Genomic DNA, 17,536 nt, shown 5'->3' with positions numbered 1-17,536 from the left:
CCTCCTCTTCCACTCCCTCTAGCTTCAGGTGCTGCTTGGGGGGGGGGGGGGGGGATCCAGATGTGTCCCTCCACCGGTCAGATAGCACCCCCGATCAATTGCCACTCCAAGCGGCGCATCTCCTTCCCTCCCTCCCGCTGCCTGCTGCTTCCCCCCTTCACTGATCTTGGTGATCCGTCAGGCTATGCAGGTGGGGGTGAAGTTGAGGCCAGGTATACAGATTTACCAAGCCTCCCCCTGTAGTACAGTGGGTATAGGCAGCGATAACAACTATATCCACTGACAGCTGATTTATAGTTACCGCGAGTGTTACTATGCATCAGACTGTCATTTTATGAATGAATGGAATCTCTATACAAATTCCTCATTCATTAAATTAAAGCGCTGCAGAGAAAAGGGGCTATCTTCAGCCCCTTTTCTATGCCTCAAAAAAAGAGATATGGGGGTCTTTTTAGACCGCTGATATCTCACTAAAGACCTTTAAATGTAAAAAGTAAAAAATGTTTAAAAAAACAAACATAGATCCCCCCCAGGTCCGCCTGCACTCACCTCTCCACGGCTTCCTCAGCTTCTCCCGGCCAACCTGATCCATCTTGATTGGCCAGGAGGAGAAGCCAGAAGACAATAGCGAATATTAACTCTCTATTGTCACAAGTGGGTGGGTTCGGGGTGCAATGCTCTGTGCCCCAAGCCCAACCTTTTTCTAGCCAATTAGAGCCTGAGGCTCTAATCATATGGCTTGAAAAATAAAAACTCATACAAACATGAGTCTGGCACCTTGCAGGGGCGCAGTGCCCCTAATGGACCGGCCGTAAAAATAAGTAGCACCTTCTTTTTATTCTACTGACCATGTGCTTTCAGAAATTACAAGTTCTGAAAGCTGTAAGTGAAAAGAAAAATCTCCCAGATTTTCTTAAACTTTTTTCGTGCGTCTGATTTTCACGATTTCTCAAAGGTGCAATTTTAAAATTTACAAATATTTGCTATTAACTCAATTTAGGTTAAGCTTTTATATTTAGTAGGGATTTTGTAAAATATGCTGTTTGTATCTGCTAACGATTTTAGTGTATTTTTAGCAAAAATATTGCTTTGGTAAAAATGTTACGCAAATGTTTATCAAAGCAATATTTTCGCTAAAAATACACTAAAATCATTAGCAGATACAAACACAGCTCATTTTACAAAACTCCTGCTAAATTCCTTAAAAATCAGTAGCACCTTCTTTTTATTCTACTGGTCCTATGCTTTCAGAAAATATATAGTTTTGAGGGGGTCTTTCAAAAATTCTGAATACTGTAAGTGAAAAATGAAAACCTTCAGGTTTTTAGAGAAATTTGTACATTTACAGTTCTGCACATGTTCGATTTTAACTATTTTGCAAAAAGGTGCAATGTAAAAATTACAAATATTATATATTAACGCCATACAGGTTAAGCTTTTATATTTAGTAGGGATTTAGCAAGAATTTTGTAAAATTAGCTGTGTTTTTATCTACCAATAATGGTTTTAGTGTATTTTTGCAAGTATATTGGTTTGATCATTTGAGGTCTAAAAAAAAAAAAAAAAAAAATCAGTAGCACTTTCTTTATTCTAGGTCATAAGCTTTCAGAAAAGATTTGGGTCTTCCGCAAATTCTGAAAGCTGACGGAAAAATGAGAGCCTTCAGATTTTTTGAGAAATTTAGATATTTAAATTTTTTGCGTCCGTTCAATTTTCACTATTTTGCGAAAAGGCTCAATGTAAAAATTACAAATATTAACTCAATACAGGTTAAGCTTTTATATTTAGTAGGAATTTTGTAAAACTTGCTGTGCATTTATCTACCAATCGTGATTATAGTGGATTTTTAGCAAAAATATTGTTTTGGTAAACATTTGCGCAAATATTGGACCATAGAAATCAGTAGCGTCTTCTTTTTATTCAAGAAAAAACAAATGCAGGTGCCTCTGATTTGGACTGTAAAGTGTGTATTAATAAAAACACATAGTAACTTATATCTAGGTAAACAAGGAAGGGTACACGCTCTGTGGGGCATCCATCACACTGGCCAGTAGAAGGTATGCTGTCTTAGCTGCTCAGTGGGCTTTCTCGGCCAGCAGGAAGATGGGATGATGGTGGAGAACTGGGGAAAGGCTTGGAACACTTCCTGGATCGCAGTGCTAAAGGGAATTACCTCACAGGCTGGATCGCGACATGTTTCTGGGCTGGCTCACCCTGGTGGTAGGATGAATGCGCGCTCTTTTTTCAAGCTAGTTCAGATGAGCTGGATGTACTAGTATTTATATATACCTAGTGCTGCCATCTAGTGGAAAGTTTATATTGCTACAGACAGCATTTTTAGTACACGTTAAACAATAAATGGATAGAGGCAAAATACATTCTTGGGTAAAAAAGAAAATACACACACACTTATTCCACACATTCCATATGTGCCTTCAAAAAGGCAATGGCAATATGCATTTGTGATATGGAAATAAATATAATGTAATATAGATTTAAATTATTTCACACTAGCTATATGTAGTAAATATTAGGAAAAGGGGGAGGGGCTTTTAGATTGTAATTGGGTATATCTGACATACTATTATATACAGTATAGGCATAAAATGGCAGAGTGTATAATATAAAAAGGGGGGAACAAAAATAATGGGATGGTGTACCACAGTGTAGAATTAGATTATATATTTGTATATATATTATTGTGAGTTATTAGATAGGAAAGATAGGCCTTAAAACACATGCTTCGCGGTACTAATGTCAGATACATTTACTTACTGATCTAGGAATTCCACCACCCCCGATATGTCATGCTCATAGATCACATGACAGACTGTAATGATCTGAAGAAAAAAAAGTGTGGGGGGGATTAATATGATGTTATAAAATAGTGGACACCTCTAATTCTTCAAACTTCCAGGTGAGATGGTATTTAGAGAATAGATCCAGAAAGTCTCGCGTTCGCAAAGCCTGTGAAATCTTTCGGCTTCAGAGAGGTTTCTGGAAATCTCTATTTGTTCCTTCTTTTTATTCTACTGGTCATGTGCTTTCAGAACACATATGGTTTGGGGGATCTTTTACAAACTTTGAAAGCTGTAAGTGAAAAATAATAAAGCAAAGGAAAAATTGCAAAAATGGACTGGCCGTCTGATTGTAAAAATGGCACACTGGGCCTGGCAGCGAACCAACCCTTATGTTTCCCATTCAGGACATTGTAATAGGTTTTAATCCCTCACTTCTCTCCAGCATATACTATTCCTTTGCTCCCATGGAGCTCCATTCAGTGTTGAAAGCCAAAAAATATACACTGATCAGCTCTAACATTATGACCACCCACCATATCCGGTTGAGGTATGGGCTCCACTAGACCTCTGAAGGTATGCTGTGGTTTTTGGCACCTAGCCATCAGTACATTTTTAAGTGCTGTAAGTTGCTAGGTGGGGCCTCCATGTATCGAACTTGTTCCAGCACATCCCACAAATGCTCAACTGAATTGAGATCTTGGGGAAATTTGGAGGACAAGTTAACACCTCAAACTTGTGTTCCTCAAACCATTCTTGATTTCACAGGCCAGGCCATCTTCTTCCATTGTTCTGCGGTCCAGTTCTGATGTTCATGTGCTCATTGTTGGTGCTTTTTATTTTTAGTAATTTTTTTTTTCTTTTTTCAAAACCTCAATTGAAATAATTGGTGCTTTTGACAGTGGGCATGGGCACCCTGACTGGCCTGCAGCTTATGCACGGTGTGTTTTTGATTCCTTTCTATCCGAGCCATCATTAACTTTTTCAGCAGTTTGAGTTCTGTTCGACTATATGGGTGAGCCTTCGTGCCTCACGTTCGAGTCTTGCCGCCCATGACTCTGACGCCAGTTTTCTTTGCTTGGACCACTTGAACACCTTGCAAGAGCTGCAGTTTTGACTCGGTTGTCTAGTGGTTGCAATTTGTGACTTGTCACTCACTCAATTCTTTTTGCTTTCCCATTTTTATTTTTTTTCTGCTTTAAATCAAATTTGGGGACAACATGGTCACTTGCTACCTATTCTATCCCACCCACGTTTAGATGCCATTGTAACAAGATAATGTAATTTACTTTACCAGTCAGAGATCATAATGTTATGGTTTATGATTTTATGGGTATGGAGGAGCATGTGACTCACTATCTGACAGCGCTACACTAATCAGCATTTTCCATGAGGGACTCCTTAGCCCTGTGTAAACTACAACTCTGGCAAATCATAGCTTTTATAGGACTATTCTTCACTCCCACCAGCTTAACAAAGCTGGTGATGGAGCAAAAAAATAAAGCTAGTTAAGCAAAAACATTTTTTTTTCATTTTTTTTTTCCATTTTTTTTTTTCTCTACAGCTTTAGTGACCAAACTTAAAAGAAAAGTATGTTTTTTTTTTTTTTTGGCTATTCATACTTACCTCGGTGGATGGAGCATCAGACCGATACTGCATCTGTCCCCTGGCATCTCTGCACTAAGAACCGAGCCGCTGAACCCTGCAGATGGCTCAATTCTCACTCCTCCCTGAGCAGAGAGCTGCTGCCTGTCAGTTAGCTTCTCTCCTGCTCTGCTCCTCTACGCTCATTGGAGTGCTGAGCTGTGGAGGGGCGGGGAGCGGTTGTCTCGACTGTATACTGAGATTGCCATCAATCCAAGCAGCTGGCGGATCCAGACTGCCTAATCTGGGTTGACGTGCTGCCTGGGCTGATCCTGGTGATGTCAGTGGAGACCGGGTCACAGGAGTGCAAAATGAATTGCACTCCTGTGACTCTTGGGAGAAGCACAGCCTAAAAAGCTCAGGCTGGACTTCTCCTTTATCTTGTAATGAAGTATATCCCATGCCATGCAGGCTGCTAGATGCTGTAGAAATCTTCTATGCAGGATGCTAAGTCCTCGTCCTGGTGCTGAACCCTTGTGCACTGCTGTTGTTGATAGGTTCAGGTCTTTGAGCAGTTAAGTTTGGTCACTAAAGCTGTAAAAAAAACACTAACCACACAAACAGGTGCCATTAGTACAGGTAATGAGTGAAGGACAGAAGAGCCTCTTAAAGAAGATGATACAGGTCTGTGAGAGCCAGAAATCTTGCTTGTTTATAGGTGACCAAATGCTTATTTCCCACCATAATTTGCAAATTCTTTCAAAAATCAGACAATGATTGTCTGGATTTGTTTCCACATTTTGTCTCTCATAGTTGAGATATATCTATGATGACAATTACAGGCCTCTCTCATCTTCTTAAGTGGGAGAACTTGCTCAATTGGTGGCTGACTAAATACTTTTTTTCCCCACTGTATATATTTTGCAGTATGCTAGAACATAAATGTCTTCAAAAACATAGTTTTTTTTGTTAGGAGACAAGAAAAAAATTGTATAAGCATGCCAAATGTAAAACGCCATGCAAGGTGAGAGTGATGTAAATAAAATACCTGCCTAATAGGCACCTTGTGGTTAGACAAAAACACCTTTTGTGTGCTCTTTTAAACCTAGTTTTACTTTTGTTTATTTCTTGCACTTTAGGGTTAAGACCTGCTTATTCTGTTTTTTATAATTGATCTTAGCGTCCAAGTTAATAACCGTTCGAGTTCATTTTTAAATACAATTTACATTAAATATAATGTTTTGTCTTATTTAGGTACCAATGATTCTTGTTGGAAACAAGTGTGACTTGGAAGATGAAAGGGTTGTGGGCAAAGAACAGGGGCAGAATCTAGCTAGACAGTGGAACAACTGTGCATTCCTGGAGTCCTCTGCCAAGTCCAAGATTAATGTCAATGAGGTAAAATGGTATATGATTTTGTGTGCATTGATTTTTCTTGACAATGGTTTTTTTTTTATTTATTTTTTTAGCTTTTTTAATTAGCTTATCTAATTAGACCATTGTGTAATTAAGTGTTCCCCAAACATAGTCTGTTATGAGGATGCATAGCCTTTTCAATGTTTTCGATAGAGATTCGCCTGATGGAAATGTTAACAGTTTAATGTATGAAAAACCTTTTTATAATCGTACATTACAGGGTGGTATTCGATGACAGGGTTATGCTGTGACACCCACACTTTAACTCTGGCAACCAAGGCTTTTTGACAGCCCAGCATAACTCCTATAACTCCCTGCATGCCTCTGTTTGCTGGTGTCTTTTCTCTGCTCTGGAAAAAGCTAATCATTTTTATCTTTTATCAAGATGCATTTTGCTTTAACAAGATTTCTTCAGTTACCATATTTATCGGCGTATAACACGCACCCCAAGTTTAGGAGGGAATTTTAAAGAAAAAATCTTTTAGGAGGGAAGTTTAAGGAAAAAAACTTACATTTAAATGCCCATAAATGCAGCCTTGTCAGTGTCATTTTCAGCCTTGTCAGTGTCATTTTCAGCCTTGTCAGTGTCATTTTCAGCCTTGTCAGTGTCATTTTCAGCCTTGTCAGTGTCATTTTCAGCCTTGTCAGTGTCATTTTCAGCCTTGTCAGTTTCTTTTGCAGGCTTTCCGTTTAAAAATGGCGCCGCTGAGATACAGAGCGGATGTCCTGTGTATTTTGGCCGTTCTCGGCGGCTTCCGAGAATGGCCCAAAATAGCCAAAAGTTGCAGAGAACAGCAGAAAAGGCAGAGGAGCTAGCAATCGGCGGGGGATCGGTGTATAACACGCACCCACGATTTCCCCCTGATTTTTATAAATACTTCACAGACCTTGCAGCTTTCCCGATTTTGAATGATCCTTTCCTCCCCACTGTGATAAGAAGCAAGTTTAGCCTTTAATATAACTGATCTCAGAATTTATGAATTCAAAACTCAGAATTTGGATCTTGGAATTTAGAACTCCTGTCTAGGAATTTGGAATTCGGCACTTTGAACTCAGATCTCGGAATTTCGAATTTGTAACTCTGATGTTGAAATTTGGATTTCTGAATTGTGAACTCAGATCTCGGTGATTTTGGAGTTCGGATTTTCAAAATTTGGAATTCCTGTCTGCCACTCTGCAGTATCGAGATGAACATTTCAGTGATTCTTAGTTCATCAAACTGTTTTAAACAGAGCTGGTATTTGCGCTTCAAACTCTGGTGAACTCTCCTTGGGCCCTCCCAAATCGTACAGGACTTCTGTGCCAAGGGACAGTTTACCACCCTGCTTCACAGCCGCTGACTTTAACAGCCTGACTGTTGAAGCCCATATCCTCAAAGACAGGGAACTGTCCACTTCACTTCAGTTATTCTTACACTGTTGAATGCTAAGAAATTAACCCCTCGAAAGGTCTACATCTCACTTGGTGCAAAGCAACACATTTCCATCCCAGGAAGTACTCTGGGACGAATCCTGGCATTTTTCCAATCTGGTCAACAATTGGCTTTAGTGCCCTCCATGGTCATGTCTCGGCCCCAGCATTGCTTCTTCAAAGACCGCTCACTTCTTCCACCTTAGTTAAAGCTTTCGTAAAAAGTGTTACAATGATTCCCGTGTACATTCCCCTGTAGAGCTCGACCGATATATCTGCCAATATTTGCAGTTTTTTAATTAATCGGCATCGGCCGATTGAGCTGATAAAAAGGCCGATTTAGAACAGAGGGACTTGGAAATGACTTCGGTAATAGAAGTCAGTGTAAGTTGCCTGAGTTGTCATAGAAACTTTCCTCCTCTCTGGGCAGGCTGCCAAGAAAAGAACAGAAAGATACAATGTTTACACTTGAATGAATGAAATCATCTCAGTGTGTAGAGTTCACAGTTTAACCATTTAAAGGCTAAATCTTTTCTGACACTTGTTGCTTACAAGTGAAAGTCCTGTATTTTCTGCCAGAAAATCACTTAGACCCCCCAAAAAGTATATATATTTTTTTAGCAGAGATCCTAGGGAATAAAATAGCGGGTGTTGCAACATTATGTCACACGGCATTTGCGCAGAGGTCTTTCAAATGCATTTTTTTGGGGGGAAAAAAAAATACACTTAATGATTTAAAAAAAAAAAAAAACTAAAACAGTAAAGTTAGTCCATTTTTTTTTTTTTTTCCGTACAAAAGTTTTGAGTACTTGTTTTTATTTTATAGGCTGCTTGCACACTGGAGCGGGCAGGCGTTGATGGTAAAATGTTGCTAGTTTTAGCAGTGCTTTACCATCATTTTAGCGGTGCTATTCGGCTGCTAGTGGGGCGCATATAATCCTAGCTAGCGGCCGAAGAAGAGGTTAAATGCGCCCGTGAAGCACCGCTGCCAAATCGCATTACAATGCGCTTGGGCAGTGGTGCCCATTAATATCAATGGGCAGGAGTGGTGGAGTAGCGGTATACACCACTCCAAACGTGCTGCTTGCATCGCCTCAGTGTGAAAGCACTCTGTCTTTCACACAGACTGCAGGGGAGCCGGTTTGCAGGCACTTTACAGGCGCTATTTTTAGCCCAAAAGCGCCTAAAAAAACGCCTCAGTGGGAAAGGTGTCTGTTAGGTTTTATGAGATGAAGGGGGATAAAAAAATAAAATAAAAAAATCGGCCTAACATATCGGCCCAAAAAAATCGGCATCATATATCGGCCATCGGCCGCCATGATTTCTAAATATCGGCATCGGCCAGAGAAAAACCCATATCGGTCGACCTCTATTCCCCTGTAACCCCCATGAGATCTGGTTCAGGTGACTCCCCATAAACTACCTTTTTGCGTTTTAATTTCCTTAATACACTATAAGGAAGCTTTCTTTCAGGTTAAGGACAAGGATGTTTTGAGGCCAAAAGCCATGTTTCTCTCCAGGCTGGTTTTTGCCTTCCGAAAAACAAGCTCTGGACTGCTGCACTCTTCAGAAAAACACTTTCTTTTATTGGAAAATCACATCACAGCTCAACAAACACAGTGAACAAGGAAAAATTGCTGACGTTTCGCACTAGCTGTAGTGCTTATTCATGGTTTTTGCCTTCCACCTGAACCTGTATGATCTTCCTTCTCTGTCCAGCTTCTCAGAATCCCAAAGAGGACTAACTCTACTGTTTGGATTTAGTACGCACAAGTCTACCCCTCAGGGACAATTTCATATAGACAAAACTGACTTTTTTTGCGACTCCTATGGCTTTGAATTCCATCCTGTGTCCTGTAATGTACAGTTAAGAAAAAAAAATTTGGCCTAAAGAAAAGGGAATTTATAGATAGGACAAAGCCTTTTTTTTCTGCTATATTAACACCTGAGCAGCCATACCGGCTCATTACATACAGAGTTTCTGCTTCTTGATTGCAGAGTTAACCAATGGTTGTAGTTTACATATCACAATGCAAATCTAAGTCTGCCAACTTGGAAAAAGTATGCCCTTTGTGGCTATTTTATTATAATTAAACATGGCACAGCAGATCTTGTAAAAATGTGAGTCTTATCAATAATTCAAGTTTTGTGCTGCAAAAATAACTTGAGATATTTGTGCACTGAAAATACAGCATACTTCCCCTTAATGAGGAAATGGCTTGTGTCAAGAAGAAAAGAAAAAAGCAATCGGAGGGCAAAGGATTAATCCACCAATTTTGCCAGGTCTCCTTGCAACTGATCTTTTCCCAATTACTGACTTACCTTGCTCTGTTCTTTTCTGTATGGAGGGTGGCCATCTTGGTAGAGGATAGGGCTTTGCTTACTGTCAGGGCTGCCCTCTTGAGGACTGGTGATCTGACGACTGGAGGGGAAATAGCCAAATTACAGATCTGCAGAATAAATGATGCAATTCCTTTTACATCCGCCTGTCCATAAGAATGAATGGACCTTCCGATCAGGTCCGCCTGTCAGTTTTTCAAGATGGCTAAACTTAGTGTTCAAAAATGATCATTTGTTCTTCAGTTGCAGTCATTGCCTACAATACACTACACTACTAAACCACTTGAACAATTTTTATTTTTGGGTTATTTTTTTTCTATACATTTGTTTGGTTGTATTCAGGCACCTACATATTTCTCTTTCCAGATTTTTTATGACCTTGTGCGACAAATTAACAGAAAAACTCCTGTACCGGGCAAGGCACGCAAAAAGTCAACATGCCGACTGCTTTAATACACAGATGTTCTGTAGCTCTGAGCCAGGTATTTGATGTCTTTAAAATAAGTAAAAATGCACCTTTTTACTTACACACACATACATGCAAACAATGATTGAGTTAATGCAGAATGGGGTTAACAGCTTGGTTGACCATTAGGTTGACCATTTTTTTTTTTTTTTTTTTAAAGCGGCTAGATGGGCAAGAGCAGCTTTTCTTTGTTAGCAACCTTTTATCAGTCTGTTTAGGCTGGGGGGTAACTAGAGTACCTTTCGATAGAATTACCAGTAAGCAGGTGGGCTGGTTGTAGTAAAATATTTTTAAAGATCTTCAGTCACATTTTTTCTGAAGAAACCAGGTTTTTTTTATAGGTTTTTTTTTTTTTCCCTCCTTGGATGTACATGTTGGTACAATGTAAAAAATCTTAAATGGCAATTTCAAAAATTATTGTGCATATAGTTTGTAAATATACAAAATATATTTATACATTGGGCAGCCCCATATGCAGACGTCTAGTACATAGTAATAGAGCGTTTAGTTTGAAAATAAGAAATGTTCAACACACAAATAGAAGTAATGTAAATGGTAGTACTTCCAAATGAGCTATTTTGGTTTAGTGAGACTAAATATAACAAATAACATTTGAGTTGTTTTTGATGATAGTGTAATATATTGAAGTGTATGGTTTGGTGATTTTTCCTGCTAATTCCCATGTTGCTAATACTACTAGCAGTGTGTTTTTTTGTTTTCTTTAGTTTTTTTGATATGTGGGCAATTAAATAATAGAGGCCGTAAAATATTTTTGGCTAAAAAGATTTGATTTTCTTGGAAATGTATTCAGGTTAATTGGTAAACAAAAGTTAATTTTTTAGGGGGATGGGGGGAGTCAGGATTATGGGACAAGATGGTTTTCACCACCCTGTTTGTTATACCTGGTGGCTAGCACTCTTGAATTATAGACGGGCACCCTCAGTGCATATATATTTAAATATCAGAAGATGTTTTTTCTTCTACCTCTTTAACAAACAATGACCCTCTTTTGTTGCCTGTTGCAGGTCTGAAGAACTGTTGTCTAACGGCAGTGCCAGCATTCCAAGTCAAATTACCCCGTCAACAACTCCAATGGACTTTCCTGTGGTGGTACCCTATAGAATATGGATGGAAGTTGCAAGCTCAGATTGTGCACCATCAGACCCTCCCCTCCTAAAGTCACGAGAAAGATGCCTGCTTCAAAATGTACTTCACGTATGCAACTGGGAACAACAGAACCCACATCCAGTATTACTGCTAACAGAGACATTGTTCACCCAACAATGTTTTCACACGTCAGAGTACGTGTACTGTATTCTTTCACAAGCCCTTCCTTTCCGTCGGAGTATACAATGAAAAGCACCACTATTTTAGCTTACTAAACAAGAAAGTCCAAAGAGCTCTTCTATAGACTACTTCTGATGATCTTGCATCTTTGGTATTTGTAGCTTCTTGTAACTATTATTTTTTCCCCTCCCTTCAATGAAATACAAGAGCAACATTAGTTGTGTTGTACAAAGTGCTTCTCACAACTACCTTTTTGTTTTCCTTTCTTTCCTTTCCTCCATTTTTAGGGAATCCTGTGGAATCTTGTATTGCACCCCCTCCTGGAAGCAGAGGAGCGGTTATAATAAATTTATTTCTTGTAGTCTTTGTTGAAAACTCTGCGTTTAATATTTCTCTGGAGAGACAGACATTTTCCTCCTTTTATTAACCATGTCCACACTCTTTGTTTACATAAGGAATACTGTTTATAGATGTGTATACAGTGGGGGTCTACAACAAGAAGTGTATATTTTAAGAGTTCTTTTTTTAATGATTTATCAATATTTTGTAAATCATTTTCAAGCTTCTGCAGCTGTAGATTCTCACTGTGAGCCTTTGTCCCCCTCTCTTGCTTGCTCATGCATTTGTGTATTTGCAATACCAAATATACTGATTTAGTAATTTTTCCTGTCAGTGGTTGTTTCACACGTGTATTGTTTTGGTTGCGTTGTTAAATGGTGGAAGAGTCCAGTGGATGTGAATGTGGGACGTAATTTTTAACTCCTGTGTTACTGGTCACCAGGCCTGCATTGCAGTAATTAACTTTTTCTCTTTTTTTTTTTTTTTTCTGCTGATTTATTTATCAATGCCTTGTCGCTTTGTATGCGTTAACATTTGGGTGTAAAGATTGTGTATATATCCAACAGGGAACCACAGAAATTCAGTTGACCAATCTAATGCTACAACTGCTTTGAGGTGGCCAAATGTAAACTAAGAAGCCTTAAATAAAGTGGTGCAATTTTGTACAATTTAGCATCAGTTCAATAAATTTTGGATTGCCGTGCAAGGGCTTGCGTTATAACCATCTGCCACTTTTAATAGTCTGTGCAGTACATTGACAGTGCTTCTTAACAAATCTGATGTCACTGCAGTGCACTGTATTCATTCTGCAGCTTCCTGATTCTTTTGTGCCAATTAGAGTATTGCATACAAGGCCTCCAGGATGGCACAAAGTGCTGTTAAATGGTAATAGAATGTTTTGTTGGTGTCATTTTTATTCACTGTTCTGAACGATGCATGTGGCAGTTTGACAAAATGGGAGATTTAAAAAAAATATATATAGCAACTATAGGGTGAAGAACTAGGTAATTTGATGACAGCTGCTCAAACGAGTTGCAGGTGTTTATGTTCACAGTGTGCATTAAAAGTCAATTATCACTCTTGTTTTTCTTACTCTTTATTTTGCCCAGGCAGATACAGCAGACTGAGGGTAAATCAAGTTTTATCCCAGAGTCTTCATGTGGTTTTAATTTGCTAAGCCAGTTTGTCACCTGTTTGTTTTTTTTTGTTTTTTTTTCCCTATTGCTTACAGATTATGTGCTTATTCCACCCCTCTCACCCGTTAACAGTTTGACATCTGAACTCTGCTTATACACAGACAAAAATCAAAATAAAATACTGTACTTTCTTGTATGCAATAATGTCTCACAATCTTCTGACTGAATGGCTGTGGCCTTTCTTACTCAGTTCTGTTTGCTATCTGTATGTGTGTAGCCACAACAAATGAATCTGTAGCATCTATTATAAGCCAAGAGTTTCATCAACCAAAATAATAAAATCTATTGGATTTACTGTACAGTTATTCAAGCACTCCTATAAAGTGTATTGTATTAAAAATACCACAACAAGCTAAACATGAAAGTACAATTTGTGTATGATTTGCATGTGAAATGGTTTTTGAACTGTGTGGTTTTTTTTTTGTTTTGTTTTTCTTTGTGCATTGCATCATTCAGGTGGTTCAGCTAGGCATATTCCTACCAATGTACACCCAGAGTAGAAAACAATCACACTGTAAGGAAAAAATGTAGTATTCTTTGTAATGTTTGAGATTCCAGACACACGCCTCCATTCTTAATTTGTAAGGTCAACCTACTGCCAATTGGTGACTATTAATAGTACATCTTATAGGACAAGGAGATTGCAGTTGGTACAGCTTGGCTATAAGGTCAGGGAAAGTCAGCCCTTATTAACAAAGTGAAACTGAAGGAAAGGAGCACAGAAGAGGCATTCTGTCTTTTAAATAGCAGGCATCTTGTATGCTCTTAGTATACGTACAAGTTTAAAATTGGGTACAGGTTCACATACAGTTTTTTCCAGTGAATGCTGCAAATATGCTTTATTTAGAAATAATTATTAATTTTCATGTATAAGTTATTGAAGGTGACACTTGAATCTTCCATGGAAGCTGAAAAAATTGATTTGATTTCACATTTTATGCTGCTGCTTCTCTGTCCAGTGGAACAAATGGGATGCCCTGGGGAAAGAGGCTGTCGAACTGCACTAACTACTTTGTTGTATCACAGCATGTTCAGGAATCAGACAAATTACAGTCTGTCTATGGGCAAGCTGGCTGTACTGAATGTTCCATCGATCAACTTAAAGAGGAAGTAAACCCTTTCAAACCACTTTGACCTACAGGTAAGCCTAGATTAAGGCTTACCTGTAGGTCCAAGCAATATCTCCTAAACCTATATGGTTTAGGAGATATTTGCCCGAAAATGGACACCGCTGTCTACGGCGCATGCGCCGTAGACAGCGGCGCGCAGGCGCACTAAATGCGGCAAGTCCAAGAATGGATTTGCCTAATTTGTCGACTCCCGTGCGTATGCGCGGGAGTGACGTCATCGCGGCTTCGCCGAATGGCAGCGGCGGAGCTGCGAGACGCGACTCCCGTGCGCATGCGCGGGAGTGACGTCATCGCGGCTTCGCCGCTGTCATTCGTCGGAGCTGCGAGACGCCACCAGCAAGATGGATGCGGCGGACTACAGGGGACAGCGGCGACTTCGCTGGCTCCTGTGTCAGGTAAGTGACACATAATGAGCTACTATGCGATGCATAGTAGTCCATTATGCTTTACCTTTGCAGGGAAAAAAAGAGGAAGTAAACCCATTAGGGTTTACTTCCTCTTTAAGTACAAACCATCTGTCCTTCTTTTTTTTATTTTATTTTTTATTTTTTTATTTTTATGCCCAATCACTAACGGTGACTGGTAGTCACCAGCAGTGATCATTGTTAAGAAAACACTGCTGCTCTCCCCTGAGTCAGTCTGTACTAGTGTATATGTGGCAGCTGCAGCCTGCTCCACGCCGCAAGAGGGTGACTTTAACGCCAGCATCCAATTCCAGCACTTTTCTTTCCTTCAACCTGTATTTGAAAGAAAATTGCATAAAGTATGGCCTTCCTTAATAGGGTTTTCTTGATAACTGCAGTATGCGCCACCGTGTAAAGCCTGGTACACACATAGTTTTTTTGTGTTTTTTTCAGCCCATGGGGTTAAACAAAAACAAAACTGACATCTCTGGTTGCAGCTGCACGAACGATCCAACATTAGTACAGTGATCCCTCTCGCTACGCTGCTGTTTTCTGACGGGGATGGCTCCCCCGCCACAACACTCCAGCTCTCTCAGGCATAGGCTAAGAGTGCTGATTGGGAGCCGGTCAACTGCTGTTGGACCAGCTGACCTACACTTGGGCCAAATGTCGGCTGGTTTTTATTGAACTGGCCAATGTCTCCTGACATTCGGCCTGTGTGTACTAGGCATTAGAATGTCTGCATCAGTTTAGCTTGGAGGTCTATGTGGCAAATATGAAGTGTCTGTTCTTTACTTGAGCTAGTAACATCTGACATCGCTGAACCCATTTACTTCATTGCATTGTACACCTTCAGATATTTTCATTGTTTTATCCTATGTATTAGTGTAGTTATGTTCCCTGTGTTTGCCTTACCATTTAATGATAGACTCACATGATGTGGCTGCAGTGTGTAGTGTCATGGTTGGTCAATTCCCCTATTTCTATGTATTTGGTCATATTGCATGTCCCTATTTGCTAAAGGGACAGGCAACGTCTCGTCCCGGGTCACACAGCATCCAAGGCATGCGTTGCCATTTCCTCTGCATGTCAAATGTGGGAATTCTAGTGTGATGAGACTGTGATCTGTTAATTTCTTGTGTCGGTCAGAGCTAATTACTACCTCTCACCTGCACATGACTGTGAGATATGTAATTTCTCTACAGGAATTATCAGCTCTTAGACTAGACACCAGGTCATGCATTAACCTGTGCAGTGTAATGCTGCATGCTTGAACACAAATGGAAACTTCTGACACTGGATTGTGCAGATTTACTCTACTATAGGCTGTGCATATTGGGCTACAAATGATGCTGTAACACTACATGATTGATGCACATCTTATGCAGATAGGAAGGTTTAGATGAAAATCACAGGGTAGGAAGGTTTATTTTTTTTAATCTGAGAAAAGGTTTAATAAGAAATAATAAACAGTACAAAAATAGTTTACTTTCTGGAGAGTTTTAACACTCATACAGTACATTGAAAGAAACTGAAGCACAGTGATGTGCGTACATGTCACCTAAACTGTTATTTCAACCCAAGCAGAGTACACCATCATATGTTACTCCCAGTAGCTGTACTCACTCATACCATAGGTAGCGACGCCCTTATACACCCCCCCCCCCCCACCCCTTTAATGGTTCTGTCATGAAAAGAATGAGCATATCGACCTCATAGCAGTCTATCCAAGACTAAATCCAATGGAGCCAGACCTGCAGTAGCTAGCTTATCCCCAAATCTTATTAAACCTAGTCGGGCTGCCCCTATGCTGGTTACTCCCATATTAGTTAACCACATTTCTGGTGTTGGGGGGGGGGGGGGGGGGGAGAGATTGTGAGATCCAATGTTCACTTACAAGTTTGGAATAGGGCCCTGAATACTGCCTCCCTGACCTATACAACTGATAAGACATCATCCAAGATGCCCAGTAAACATGGCTTAAAGTCAAGGGATAGGTTCAATTGAAAGGTATTATACAACCAAGGATTTGGTAAAGCTAAACCCCCATTATCCTTGGATCCTCTAATTGTTACAGTCTGAGTCTGGCAGGACCTGATTTCCAGAGTAATGCACGAAATATAGAATTAACCAGTCTTATCAGGTTAGCTCTGCCTGCAACTGATAGCCATAATGTGGACCAAAATGTAAACCTTGTCTCTAAACTGGGGCAATAGTGGAAGTATATTTAAGTGACTGTAGATTGTCATCTCTACAGCGATAATAGTCCACAGGTAGGAAGGTTTATAACGCTTTTAATAAATAAGTGGTCATAGTTCAACTGTTAAAATTAGATTTTTTTTAAATTAAATTAAAAAAAAAAACATTATGGGGGTGATTTGTCAGTTGTCCAAAATAATAGTGTGATAAATTGGAGTGAAATAGTTGGCATACACTTATTTGTATAAAAGTGTAATTTTTAGGCAATGGAAGTTTAGGTTAGCCTTTCTGCCCAGTGATAGTCTGTTTTTATATACAAGGGATAGAACAAGCAGCTCTGCCCTGATTTTTTTTTTTTTTTAAGTTAAGCTTTAGTCAGAAAATTAAGTCATACTCTATCACTTCAGGCTTGCCCCTTTTTGAGGTATGTCTATGTAAAATATGGGCCTAATACTGTTTAAAATCCAGGAATACACTCTCACCCTGCTCTGCACAGTTGCTCTCTATTTTTAGGCACTGTTGTGCAAGTAGCACATAATCGTGTGTGAGTTGGCTGCTGAAATGGAGTAGAAAGATGTTTGCAACACAGGAGATTTTCAAGAGAAATTTGAACTTTACAATGAACTACCAGATTGCGTAGCGCTACCTTATGAGCTGAATAGGAATTTAGAAAAACTGATCAGGAATGTGGGTCCAGGAAAAGCAGCGTTTTAGAGAGAGCTCGCTTAACAGTCACATTTTTAAATGGCCAAATAAAACAATTAAAAAGGTCCCATATCTGTTAACACAACCCCAGAAAAGATATGTAAATAGAGAATTATCTGACGCATAAAAAGGAAAATGTGAGTGCAGATGAAAAAAGAAGAAATACCAGTACTAGGTAAAGGTGCAAAATCTGCATTAAAAAAACAAAAACAAATTTTGAAGCCTACATAGGAATATAAAAAAGTGAGGCGATTATACAATA

At 39.5% G+C, this 17,536-nt stretch overlaps 1 protein-coding gene across 1 annotated transcript in view; it reads left to right on the top strand.

Annotated features, from left to right (window-relative positions):
- Positions 1–13,141, top strand: part of RAP1B (RAP1B, member of RAS oncogene family) — a 115,109-nt gene extending 101,968 nt beyond the window's left edge. The window contains exons 6-8 of the mRNA XM_077469214.1: positions 5,637–5,780; positions 9,915–10,030; positions 11,040–13,141. Coding sequence (XP_077325340.1) covers positions 5,637–5,780; positions 9,915–10,001 — 231 coding nt within the window. The 3' untranslated portion in view covers positions 10,002–10,030; positions 11,040–13,141. The remainder of the gene's footprint in view (positions 1–5,636; positions 5,781–9,914; positions 10,031–11,039) is intronic.
- Positions 13,142–17,536: the final 4,395 nt, after the last annotated feature.

The sequence above is a fragment of the Lithobates pipiens genome, unplaced genomic scaffold (assembly GCF_037356315.1).
Source record: "Lithobates pipiens isolate NorthernLeopardFrog02 unplaced genomic scaffold, aLitPip1_a1.2 Scaffold_8, whole genome shotgun sequence".
Classification (NCBI taxonomy): Eukaryota; Metazoa; Chordata; class Amphibia; order Anura; family Ranidae; genus Lithobates; species Lithobates pipiens.
Note: the sequence above shows the minus strand (reverse complement) of the source record. Positions and strands in the feature narration are given on the sequence as shown.